Genomic DNA, 13,571 nt, shown 5'->3' with positions numbered 1-13,571 from the left:
ACATCGACCGAGTAACGTATAACGTTCATAAATTGCTGTAGGCAGCGAGGAAACTGTGACTTTCTTACTTTTGACAGTGGCAAGCAGAAGTCTTAGAAGGTACAATATTAACATCTTACGCTATTTTCTTCAGGCGCAAATGATAGAAGCAGATTAATTCATTTATTCCCACCCAGAAATGCCTTACCATAAGTCCTCAGTACTTACAATTGAGCGTTTCGAGGTACCGTGTTTTTGACAGGTCGGAACCACGTTTGATATCCCGCGCCTGTCAAGAGACTAATAAATCGCATTTCCGCAAGTAATGTGTGATACTTTAAAGCCAAGTAAGGGACATATTGATTAATTTGCTATTTTGAATGCTCTGTTTTATTCTGTCGTTTAACTTTGCGACATATGGTGACAATTTGTGCCAAACTTACCTACCTCTTGACAGGACGCACGAACGAAGATACTGTTGAAAAACCATTCCAGCATTCCCAGTTCGGAGCCCTATAAAACAGCACAAAACTGAAGTTTTTAGTCTCTTACACACCAGATACGAGTTCTTTTACTGTAAAATAGAGTTCAGTACTTCATTTTCCACACACAATTCCGTATTTTACCTCCAGTAATGAATTTGTCGTACCGGATGCGGCCATACTGTGCGTGTCTGAGACTAAATGCCAGATACTCCACTCATCCTTTCACTCATCTGTCAGTGAAATTTAATGTCACGAGATTCGACACTTTTTCCCCAGCATTTGCATTTCTTAATTCTACAATAAAACCAAGTTACAGTAAAACTGTTGTCTATTAGTAATATTTTTTATTTGTATAACCAGCAATGTCAGCCGCGATATCGATCATCAATGAAATGTCTTTGCCGCTTCTGACCTAGATTTACCTGGCACCTGACGATCAACATCTCTGGAGTAGCTGTCACTTGCTCGTGTAACGGTAAAGTTTGTTATAGTTTATGTGTGAATTACTTCAAGACAATGGAAGACAAGATTAAGAAAGATTTACACGAGAAAGAAAATGCAAATACCCAGTTAAATCGCCATGAAAAGAGGGTTAGTACGAACCGCAATGTCAAATACAATTTTATTCGTAATAAGGCGCCGAGGGGGGTGTAGCCACAGCAGTGGGAGTAGCACTTTCTTTTAAACTCACTACGAGGACTTTGTAATTTAATGCTGTTTCACAGATAGGAAAAACCGGGGCATGACTTAGAATCGTATACATTCGAAATGTGCGTTTGAAATAATTGTATCAGCATAAAATTTGATTTCTTAAATGTAACTAGGTAAACAACAGCGACTCTGTTGTAATGACAAGAATGTACATATATATTATATTTTGATGTAAGAAATGTACGCCTTGCGTTGATGAAGGGTCACATTTTTTTGCAGCTAGTTGTCAAACCTTAGAGGTCAATAGTCGAAGCTCGCAAATTGAAATAAATGAATTATTTATTGGACCATAAACATGACTTGTCACCTGTTTCACCCCAGTATAAAATTAGTTTGTAACACATCAGAATTTCATTCAATTTATAAGAAATGAATACGAGCAGCTGCGTCGTTGCGGATTAGTTATATGGCTTCTTTGGGAATACTGTACTCGTGTTTCTATTCAGAGACAACGCATTAGCGTAATTCCCATGAGAGCACCCATCCGCCGCAAATACTGTTAAATTACGCGTTTTTCCAGCGGTAATACTGCATAGTTTGGATGATCGGAACAATAGTCATATTAGCAGGCTCTCATTGGATGATATCGGGGATGTGAACGTTTGGATGTTATGGTACATTGTGTTATCGTGTACACAGAGTTTCCATTTCGCTTGTGTTCCGGCAGTTACAAAATGGATCCAGTAAATAAACTTGCAGTTACTACTAGTTTTTGTTGCAATTCTTACTGAGCTCCACTATTGTTCTGAGGTCTTCTCATACTTTTGGTCATTCAGAACTTATAGGCTAAATGCAAAACACTAATACTCGTGTATTTGAATTTAACAACTAGAAAGTGGTTAGGCCTGTTGTAAGCTAACCATCCACTGGAAATTGCAGCAACAAGTGTAAGCAAACGAAAGTAATTTGTGTGACTGTTCATTAATGAGTGATACCAAAATTCCATAAGTTAATGATTTAACAGCCATGTTCAGTCATAAAGTATTTACTGTATGGGCGTGGTGGTGTATGGAAGTGTCATTGAGTCTTGAATGACCCTTTCAAATTATTTATACACAGTACTCTCCACATCATAAAAAGTTTGTGTATGCAGATTACCTGCAGATAGTGTAATAGGTATATACTGGTTGCAGGTGTGTCTTCATGTCTGAAAAAGTGTCCCTCCCCCTATCCATCCCACCCACTGTCCTGGGCATCTCCCAGCCCCTCCCACTCCCATAATATAGAATATGGTGTTTTGTTGTTTGCTCTGCTCCAGTTATACAGTGTGTTTGCAACTGAAAGTTATTGTTTGTTTTTATTTTATTTGGAGACTTGTCACTAGTTGATTAGTTGATAAAATTTGCTTCATTGTGTGCTTTATCGGCATATAGTGTCAAGAAACAAAATAATCATTTCTAGTATATGCTAGATGGTTGATTGGCTGCTTTGGAGAAGGTGATCAAACATCAGATTAGGGAAGAATGGGGAAGGAAATTGGCCATCCCCTTACAAAGAAACCATCCCAGCATTTGCCTGAAGCGATTTAGGGAAATCACAGTATTAAACCTAATAAATCAGGATGGCCGGATGCTGGTTTGCATATTCTAGATTCCATTAGTGCCTGTATAAAATGATACCTCAAGATTTTTTTAGGAAGTAGCAAACAGAGTAAATGGGCTAATATTTGGGCTTTTTTTTTTAATAGAGGTAATTTTCACATAGTCAACAGTTTACAGTAACAGTTTGTTTCTGACCGACTGTAATGAAAGTCAAGTATCACAGATAGTAATGGTTCTAGTTTTTGCGAAAGAAAATGACACTAGGGTTATTAAGGAAATCCAAATTCCGTGGCACACCATGGTTGATGTAAATCAATACACAGAACTCTGACTGTACACAGAGATTAAGTGATGTATGTATTGTAGATTCTTTAGACCATAGTGGGAAGATGGTTTTTCTCATAGATGCAAGTTTAGCTATGGACTGGGAAAGTGTACAAAAAGAAAGATTGTCATGATACTTTCAGTGGTTGAAACAAATTGCAATGTTACCTTTCAACTTAACCTAGATATCGGACTATGGTTGGTAAGTACAGACTCAATTCTCATCATAATCCATGCATAGGTCTGATAAACCTAAAATATCATTCCCCTTGGTGGATTGCCATCTCTAGACCTATCTATGTACCTCTAGCTAACACAGTTTAGGCCACCATGCACAAGAAATGTCATATAAACTAAACATATGACTTGTCATCTACTCCTCAACATAGAAAACCGTATACTTGGCTGGGGTGGCAGCACTCTCACATCTTTCTGATACAGAGAGAGGCCTGGTAGTAACAATGTTCACTCTGGGATTCTTACAAGTAAAGCACTGTTGCATGCTACTCGAGTGTAAATCTGTGCCTTGTATAGTATAAAAAACACTGACTGGTGCTTTTGACAATACTCATAACTTATATGACTGAAGCAACAGGGAGAATGCTCATCACTACAAATATGGCTGCCGTGGGTGGCTTGGCTGTCTGGAAGGGACTTCTTGGTATGGTCTGGGTGGCAACTGTCAAAGTGGAAGTTTTGCTGTTGGTTGGTAGATGTGATATGGACAGAGCTACTGATGTAGCCATCTTTGAGGTAGAGGTCAACATCAATGGAAGTGGCTTTTTGGGTTGAGGAGGACCAAATGAAGCGGATGTGGGAGAAGGTGTTGAGGTTGTGGAGGAATGTTGACAGGGTGTCCTCACCCTTGATCCAGGTCGCAAAGATGTCATCAATGAATCTGAACCAGGTGAGAGATTTCAGATTCTGGGTGTTTAGGAAGGATTCCTGTATATGGCACATGAATAGGTTAGTGTAGGATGGTGCCACATGGATGCCCGTAGCCATACCCAGATTTGTTTGTAGGTGATACCTTTGAAAGAGAAATAATTGTGGGCGAGGATATAGTTGGTCATGGTGACTAGGAAGGAGGTTGTAGTTTTGGAATCTGTCAGGCGTTGGGAAAGGTCGCATTCAGTAGCGGTAAGCCCGTGGGCTTTAGAGCTGTTAGTGTAAAGGAAGGTGGCATCGGTAGTGACGAGCAGGGTAGCATGTGGTAAAGGAACAGGAACTGTGGAGAGGAAATGGTTGTATCTTTTATGTAGGAGGGTAGATTCAGGGTAATAGGCTGAAAGTGTTTGTCCAAGAGAGCAAAGATTCTTTCAGTGGGGACACGGTAACTGCCACAATGGTGCGTCCTGGGTGGTTGGGTTTATGGACTTTATGAAGCGTGTAGAAGGTAGGAGTGCGGGGAGTTGTGGGGGTGAGGAGAGAGATGGACTCTGGGGAGAGGTTCTGCGGTATGTCTTAGGATTTGAGGAGAAACTGGAGATCCCACAGGATTTCTGGAATGGGGTCTCTGTGGCAAGGTTTTTATGTGGATGACTCTGAAAGCTATCGAAGTCCTTCTGCCAGGTAACTCTTGTGGTTCAAAACAAGTGGTGGAGCTTTTTTTCAGCAGATAGGACTATAAGGTTGGATCAATTTTTAGGTGGTGGTCTACAGTTCTTACTACAGATGTAATGTTAGCATACATGTTGAAGTATTTGGGGAATCATCTCTGCTATATGGTGAGTAGCAACTATCCTTTTCATAATATTGCTTTTACATTAGTTCTTAAGATTAGCCTGAACATGCAGACAAAGACCTCAGAAGGAAACTTCAAATTATAATATGCGTGGATGGGTTACTACACATGTTGTTTGGAGTTATTGTTATTTCAGATCCTTTTTGGGAAGACTGCATATTAAAATAAATAAACTTAATGCAGTAACTTTTTTTCTGGCAGTTGATATATTGAAAGAATTGTAAAGTTTCATTATCTCCATTTTTGCAGGACACACTTATAGATCACATGGAAATATCTGTAACGGAGGCAGAGAAGAGAGAGAATGGAGCACTCAACATCCGGGACTTCTATACTGTCTATTTAATAGAGACTAAGTGAGTATGTCAATGATCTGTGTATAATATGTGAAACAGTGTTGTGTTGTCTGTCTATGTCTTGAGTTATTTTGCCATGGTAAAATGGTCAATGACTGAAGGTTAAGTTTGTGTCTTCGTTACACTGTATGATGAATGGCTCAGTATTGTATTGTATTTTTTGTTGGTCCTGTTGTCTACATAGCAGCTTATGCATAAGACATTGGACAAGTCAAGTTATAAATATACAGGCTGAAAGTCATTTCAAGGCATACATATTTAAGGTTACAATAATACACTTTACACGTAAGTATTTATATAAGACATTTCATAAATTTAAATATTCTATTACAACTACAGATCCGAAGGTCTGTGGCTTCAACTGGAGTTCTATTGTTTTCTTTTGTTGGTTGTCTTTATTTGACCTCTGGTAATGATTGAATGCCAAGTTGCATCATTATGCAGTCTACATTAAACTATAACTCCTTCAATAGCTATTTGCAGTATACCACTGTCATTTGCAATGAAACTCTTTTTGTTGCAACCAACTACTGAATAGTACACTGATCGCTTGAGAATGTAATAGATGATACAGAACTGATCTCGGGCAGTGGTGGGATGCTCCACAGCAGTGAAGTGGTATGTGTGTGCCAGTCTGTTGTACTTGATCAGCACAGTAAATGGCTCAGCATAGGGATATGACTGAATGGATGAAAGAAGCTTTCATGTGTAAAAGTGCCTGCAACTACATGAAGAGCGAAGTTGGTAGGTTTGTTGGTGTTGTGAGTGACACTCAATTTGACTCCCTAGCAGTTTCTGCTGTCATTGTATCGTTGTTCGTCTCAACAAGTTTGTGAGCTAACACATCAAATGGAATTGCAAAAACATTTGGAATTGTGTATCTCACAAGATGCGTTGATCACTGCAGCACATGAAGCACCACATCTTACAGGACCAAAAACCACATGGGCAGTAGCTGATTGGAGGCCTTTAGTGTGGCCTAACAAGTTGCTTTTTTGCCTCTTTTTCAAATTGTGTGAACTGTCAGGTGCACCAACAGCGCAATGGGTTGTTTAACTTGCAGTGTGTGGAGGGCGTTCTTCAGCCAGAAGCGGTTTTGGGTGGGAGTATACACTGACTAGGGTCCACTCATTCAGTTTTTTTATGTGACTTTGTGGCAGTTGTTCTTCCCGTGAACCGTATGTGACTGGAACAGAAAAGGGAGGTAATGACACTGTCATGTAAAGTGCCCTCTGCCACACCTCATTGGGTGGCTTGCGGATTATAAATGTAGATGTAGATTCCTTCCCTATTATCTCAGAGTAGCACTTGCAACCCACATTCTCAGTTATTTGCTGTAAGTATTCCAGTCTGTCTTCCCCTACAGTTCTTACTCTCTACATGTCTCTAGTACTATGGAAGTTATTCCCTGATGTCTTAACACTGTCTCTCTTCTCCTTGTCAGTGTTTTGGTTCCTTTCTTTGCCTGTACTATGAAGGACCTCCTCATTTGTTATCGTGTCAGTGCACCTAATTTCTGGTGTTCTTCTGTAGTATTATATCTCAAATGCTTCAGTTATCGTCTGTTCTGGTCTGTTACCACAAATGTAAACCGGGAAGTTCATTTCAAGATATTTGATTTCCAATTTGTCTTTCCTTCTACCTCTCCACATTGAGTATGCTGTGGATAGTCATGTCTTTCAAGATTATAACAGTCCTGTTTACAGATCTGTATGCAAACCTTCCTGGTGTGATGTACACTGAGGCACCTAATCACACCTTGACTGGCTTGCTAAATCATCTGACCTTAATCCCAGAGAAAATATCTGGAACTATTTGGAACAGCAATGGCAAAACAGTAACTGTCAACCCCGTAATGTAATATCTCTACATGATGTAATCATCAGTGAGCGGCTTTATATGGATATATGGCATACCTGAAGAATCATGTGGACCATTTTTCTTGTTGAATTGTGGTCGTGAGTCTATGCTACATTACACCATGTTTCTTGCGGTAACTAAATTCCATTCAAGTGTCGTTATTTCTATATACCTGGCTAGGCGGGCATAAATCACAAAGTAGAGGGCAAACCAACTCCATTAGGTACAAGCCTAGTAAAGCTCTACAGTCTTCAACCCATCCTCCAGGCTGAGTCCACTTTCACGTATTCTGTTGTGTGTTGTAGAAGTAATTATCTACCGGTCATGCTACAGTGCTCTTTTCTCTTTCACTGATTTCTTTTTAGCTGGAGATAGGGACAGGAAAAACTGGCCAATTATAGCTGATACTGGTATTTTATTTCTGAATGACTGTATTTTTCAGCATTTGGCTGGTCTGTTATAACAAGATTTTTTTAGTTTTTGTTAGTGCCAGATAAAGAAAAAACAGGATATAAATGTACTATAACAGCAGTACTGATTTCTTGTTTTTTCTTTTTTGTTTTTGAATAAAACTTCATTTAAGAATGGAATAATGTTCGGTCATAAAATTTTTAATGTTTTGAAATATTGGGTCATTAGAGAAAATGAGACAAGCAATTGGTGCTATTTTAATAATATTGCTGACAGTTATAAACAAGCAACAAACTTGGTGTCAGAATTGGCAAAGCATTGCTGAGACTGTCATTTACCTGTTGTATGGCATAGCCTATTAGATGGTGGACCAACACGTGCAGTGTGCAAGGCTCTCTCCCATCTGGTCTGTATGATAATTCCTCACTGTTGTGGGACATCTGTTGTGTTGCAGAATGGCATCAACCCTAGTCTGGTAATATTTCATGAAGTGAGGTGAAATGAAGTGTAATACTTCATTTGCTTTAAAAGATCAAACATTTGTCTGCCATTCTTGTGAAATAATAAAAGAAAGGAAATTATGGCAACAGCAATAAATTAAAAACTTAACCATAATTCTTTCATAACTTATTATAAAAAAAGAAAGTAGTTGATCTGCTGCCTTTGTCTACATAATATGCCTTTATCTGCGTGGGGTCCTTGGAAATGGGCACCGTTACACAGAAAATAGATCTTCATCCTTAGTTTTCACCCTTTAGTACTGACCATTCGTAGCGTCCAAACAGTTGTATAATCCTAGATTATAACAATATAGGTAATTTTTCGTTATATTCAACCTCTCATTGCTTTTGAGAAAAGTAGTGAACTATGGACAAACTAAGTTTTCTTTCATTATTTTGATTGTATGTATCTTGAAACTTATAATGTAAAACTGATTGTGTCAGCAATAACTGCTGACCCTAGCTGGAAATCCATTTGTGGATCATTCTGCCATCACAGGACACCCCACCCCCACCCCATCTTTCTCCATGGACATCTATTGTTACACATTCATTGCTGGCTTTCCAGGGACAACAGAGCTTATATCAGTGCTGGATTCTTATCTTACCTCTACCAGTGGGGAAAGTATCATCATCTAAAGATCAATCAGTCATTGCTTTCAAGAATGCTGTAATAGATGTAATTCTGATCTGAATTATAGTAACCTATCAGCTTTCTCCAATTTATTAATTGGGAGAATCAACAGCTCATTGTGGAATCTAAATGTGGAAGTATTTATTTTGTTTGTGTATAGATTAAGTTCGGGATGACCGTGTGAGCCAAAACCACTTGGTCTTGAACAAGTGAGTTCATAGTTTACAGTATGCTGGTTTGAAGAAATTGGAAACTGAAGAATTAATAAAAACACAGGCAGATTCAAAATATGACTAAATAACAAGTTACTTAGAAAAGTTCTCAACTGTTGTGAGGAATTCTTGCACAGGAATTGGACACATGATAATCTTTGAAATTAGAAATTAGACTTGAAGACAATAAATGCTTGCAATGAATTTCCTCTTCTCTGTTTAAGGAGAGAACAATTTGTCTATTGTAGTGAGAGGCTTTCTTTTTGTGTACTTCTGATATATGTTTCTAATTAGAGTAAGGTCACACTGGTTGGTGTTGCATTCAGGAGGATAACAGTTCAGAGTTCTGTCCAGGAGTTCAGATTTAGCCTTTCCGCAGTTTTATTACAAGAATTAAGCTAAATATGAGCTCTGAGAATAATGTCTAAGAAACTTGAGAATAGGAATATTTTGAGTAGTGAGAAAGAAGTCCTGTGACGTTGGCTGCTTAGATAGTCTCTTGTACTCAGGCGACGCAGGTGAAAAGGATTGTGACCCGATTATGGCTACACAATGGGAACTGACAGACTGTGAATGCAGAATGGAGCCAGAAACATACGACATTCCATTTTGGAAATTGTTAGGAAATTCAATATTCCTAGATGTGCTGAGAGTACCAAATTTCAGGCATCACCTCTCATCATGGACAACACAGTGGCAGACAGCCCTACTTTAAGAAGTGAGAGCAGCGGCATTTGTTTAGAGTTGTCAGTGCTAACAGATAAGCAACACTGTGTGAAATAATTGCAGAAATCAATGTGAGACATACAACGAGCTGAACATATCCGTTAGGGTAGTGCAGTGAAATTTGGCGTTAATGGGCTACAGCATCAGAAACTGACAAGAGTGCCTTTGCTAACAGCACGACACTGCCTGCAGCGCCTCCCGAGGGCTAGTGACCATATCAGTTGGATCACAGACAACTGTGCCCTGATCAGATGAGTCCCAATTTCAGTTGGTAAGAGCTGATGGTTGGGTTAGTGTGGTGTACACACAACAAAGCCATTGACCCAAGTTGTCAACAAGGCACTGCACAAACTGGTGGGAACTTCATAATGGTGTAGGCTGTGTTCATACGGAATGGATTACGTTCAGTTACCTGGAGTCCATTTGCAGCCGTTCATGGAATTTTTATGGGTGACAATTCACCATGTCACCGTATCATAATTGTTCACAGCTGGTTTGAAGAACATTCTGGACAATTCAACTGAATGATTTGGCCGAGCAGATCGGCCAACACAAATCCCACAGAACATTTATGGGACATAATCAAGAGGTGACTTTGTGCACAAAATCCTGCACCGGTGACACTTTCAGCCCCCTGCGGGTTCGGGGGTTAGAATAGGCCCGCGGTATTCCTGCCTGTCGTAAGAGGCGACTAAAAGGAGTCTCAAACGTTTCGGCCTTATGTGATGGTCCCCTCTCGGGTTTGACCTCCATCTATCCAAATTATTCCGAAGAGCGAGCCAATTGGGGAAGGGCACCTTACATGGTGCACTGTATCCTTCGTGCAATTAGACCTATTGCCGTCTTTCTCGTCGTTGCGATGGTGTCCCGCTCGTTTTCGATCTCATGGGCGATTACCACGCTGCACTCTGCAGTGTTTCTTTTAACTGTGACGACGACCTTGGCCATTTTTGCACCTAAGATCCAGCACGGTAGCCAGTCCGTTGTGGTGGGGTCGCCATGTACCCTCTTGGTTGTAGCCCCCTGACAACACAGGGATCGCTCTACTGATGCCTGCGCCGTTCACTCCCCACGTATGCCAAGGAGTAGATGCCCATCTCCCTGGGGCATCGGGACTCCCGGCAATGGCCATCCTGCCAGGTGGCCTTTGCTGTGGCTGGGTGGCGCCCGTGGGGAGGGCCCTTGGTCGGAGTAGGTGGCATCAGGGCGGATGACCCGCAATGAAGCGTGGTACATCATCTGTCGCTGGCGGCCAGCCGCCAGCAGTCTCTAAGCGTTCTCGGGCTCAATTTAATGCTGAAAAGTATAATCCGAAAACGTTCCCCTCTCTGGCCACGCCGTGGGAGGAACGTAAATCTCAGGATGGCAGTAGCACTTATTCGCCCCGATTCTTAGTTTGTACGAGAGCTGATGGGGAGTCTTTTCTCTCAACCAAGCCTCAGTTCTTCGTCGAGCATTTAGAGGACAAGTTTGGGGAGGTGGAGGGCTTGTCAAAAATGCGCTCTGGATCGGTCCTGATCCAAACGGCATCCTCTGCCCAGTCGCGACGGTTACTTGCTTGTGATAAGTTGGGGGATGTTGCTGTTACGATCACACCGCATAAGAGTTTAAATATGGTCCAGGGAGTTATTTACCATAAGGACCTTCTTTTGCAGTCTGATGACGAGCTGCGCGCCAACTTAGAGCGCAGAGGTGTACATTTCGTCCGGCGCGTTCATCGGGGTCCGAAGGAAAATCAGATAGCTACCGGTGCCTTCATCTTGGCCTTCGAGGGTGATACGTTACCGGAAAAGGTCAAGGTGATGGTCTACCGATGTGACGTCAGGCCCTATATTCCTCCCCCGATGCGGTGCTTCAAGTGCTGGAAGTTTGGCCATATGTCTTCCCGCTGCACTTCCAGCCTCACATGTCGAGATTGCGGACGCCCGTCTCATCCCGATACTCCATGTGCCCCGCCTCCCATCTGTGTCAACTGCGGGGAGCACCATTCACCTTGCTCGCCAGACTGCAGAATCTTCCAGAAAGAACGCACAATCATGGAATATAAGACCCTGGACCGACTGACTTATACTGAAGCCAAGCGGAAATACGACCGATTACATCCCGTGCGAATGACGTCATCCTACGCCGCCGCTACGACACCTGTGCCCGCCCCATCAGTTTCACGACTTCCAGCCAGCTCGATAACCAGTAAGACTCCTCCTGCCCCCTTGCCAGTGGGGGGCTCTACCCACCGGGTTGCTCCTGCGCCACCTACCTCAGGGGCAACACCATCCCCCCCATCAGGGACGTCCGTCCCTGCTTCTAAGCCGGAGAAGTGTCCAACTTCTTCGGCTTCTCACGCTCGCAAGGGGTCCCTCGGGTCCCTCCCTTCCCAGGTTTCCACCAGTGGGAAGGCTGACGACCGCCAGTGGCGTAAGTGCCCGCATTCAGCTGGTCGACGGGCTTCACGATCCTCCTCAGTCCCGGAGACTGAATCGGTGAAGCCCTCCCAGCCAGTTAAACCCAAGGAGCAGCGTGAGAAATCAAAGAAGAAGAGCTCTAAGCCCAAGGAACTCGCGGTGGCAGCCACCCCACCGCCACCTTACAGCTCTGCGTCTGAGGACGAGGTGGAGATCCTGGCGTCCGCTGAGGACCTAGAACTCGCCGGTCCCTCAGACGCCATGGATAACACTAGCACGGGTGCTCAATCGGAGGCAGCAGGTGACCCAGCGGCGTAATCTGCCTTCCCCGTCCTGTCACGCCTTTCTCAGCCATGGACAATACCATCCTCCAGTGGAACTGCAGCGGTTTTTTCCACCATTTAGCTGAGCTCCGCCAACTTCTCAGCCTTCGCCCTTTCTTCTGCATTGCTCTCCAGGAAACTTGGTTTCCGGCGATGCGAACCCCCGCCCTCCGTGGCTATCGGGGTTATTACAAGAACCGAGCAGCTTATGAAAGGGTGTCTGGTGGCGTCTGCATTTATGTCCTTCACACTCTGCACAGCGAATCTGTCCCTCTCCAGACGCCTTTAGAGGCTGTCGCTGTACGCGTGTGGACGCCACAGGCTGTTACCGTCTGCAGTCTTTACATTCCACCGGATGGTGATGTCTCGCAGCATGTCCTGGCTGCACTGGTCGCCCAATTGCCGCCACCTTTCCTGCTATTGGGCGACTTCAACGCCCATAACCCTCTGTGGGGTGGGTCAGTGGCAACAGGTCGAGGCGCCATCATTGAGCATTTCTTGTCGCAGCTCGATCTCTCGCTGTTAAATGATGGTGCCTTCACACACTTCAGTGTGGCGCATGGCACCTACTCCGCCATTGACCTTTCAATCTGTAGCCATAGCCTCTTACCGTCTGTCCAATGGAGTGTGCATGACGACCTGTGTGGTAGTGACCATTTTCCGATCTTTTTGTCACTACCACAGCGCCACTCTTCTGGGCGCCCTAGCAGATGGGCTATGAATAAGGCTGACTGGGACTTGTTCTCCTCCACTGCCGCTTTTGAGCCTCTCTCTACCGATGACATTGATGCGGTGGTTCAATCGGTCACCACCGGCATCGTTACTGCCGCCGAATCTGCCATTCCCCATTCCTGTGGGTCCCCTCGGCGGAAGGCTGTGCCTTGGTGGTCGCCTGAGATCGCTGAAGCGATTAAAGATCGCCGGCGGGCGCTCCAGCGTCACAAGCGACACCCCTCCCTCGACCACCTTATCGCCTTCAAACGGCTGCGTGCGCGAGCCCGCCTCCTTATCCGCCAAGGCAAGAAGGAGTGCTGGGAGCGGTATGTGTCCACCATTGGCCTCCATGTCGCTCCCTCGCAGGTCTGGGCCAAGATTCGACGCGTCTACGGCTATCGGCCACCTGCCAGCGTCCCTGCGCTCTCCCTGAATGGAGCAGTTTGTACTGACTCCGACGTCATTGCCAATCGCTTAGCAGAGCATTTTGGTATGAGTTCCGCTTCTGCGAATTACCCCCAGGCCTTCCGCTCCATTAAAGAGCGGATGGAACGTCGGAGCCTTTCGTTTCGCACCAACCACCCAGAATCTTACAATGCTCCATTTAGTGAGTGGGAATTTCGCAGTGCCCTCGCTGCTTGCCCTGATA

The 13,571-nt window shown here is 43.6% G+C and overlaps 2 protein-coding genes across 3 annotated transcripts in view; one reads left to right on the top strand and one right to left on the bottom strand.

Annotated features, from left to right (window-relative positions):
• The window catches only part of LOC126428414 (calcium-binding mitochondrial carrier protein Aralar1), a 704,653-nt gene extending 703,979 nt beyond the window's left edge, over positions 1-674 (bottom strand). The window contains exons 1-2 of the mRNA XM_050090338.1: positions 606-674; positions 427-492 (exon numbers count right to left, since the gene is read on the bottom strand). Of these exons, the coding sequence (XP_049946295.1) occupies positions 427-492; positions 606-641 (102 nt within the window). The 5' untranslated portion in view covers positions 642-674. The remainder of the gene's footprint in view (positions 1-426; positions 493-605) is intronic.
• Positions 675-918: 244 nt separating this feature from the next.
• The window catches only part of LOC126428178 (sorting nexin-4-like), an 84,318-nt gene continuing 71,665 nt past the window's right edge, over positions 919-13,571 (top strand). For both annotated transcript variants that reach the window (XM_050090092.1, XM_050090093.1), the window contains exons 1-2: positions 919-1,055; positions 5,034-5,140. In XM_050090092.1, coding sequence (XP_049946049.1) covers positions 981-1,055; positions 5,034-5,140 — 182 coding nt within the window. In that variant the 5' untranslated portion in view covers positions 919-980. The remainder of the gene's footprint in view (positions 1,056-5,033; positions 5,141-13,571) is intronic.

Source organism: Schistocerca serialis, chromosome 12 (genome assembly GCF_023864345.2).
Source record: "Schistocerca serialis cubense isolate TAMUIC-IGC-003099 chromosome 12, iqSchSeri2.2, whole genome shotgun sequence".
Taxonomy (NCBI): Eukaryota; Metazoa; Arthropoda; class Insecta; order Orthoptera; family Acrididae; genus Schistocerca; species Schistocerca serialis.
Note: the sequence above shows the minus strand (reverse complement) of the source record. Positions and strands in the feature narration are given on the sequence as shown.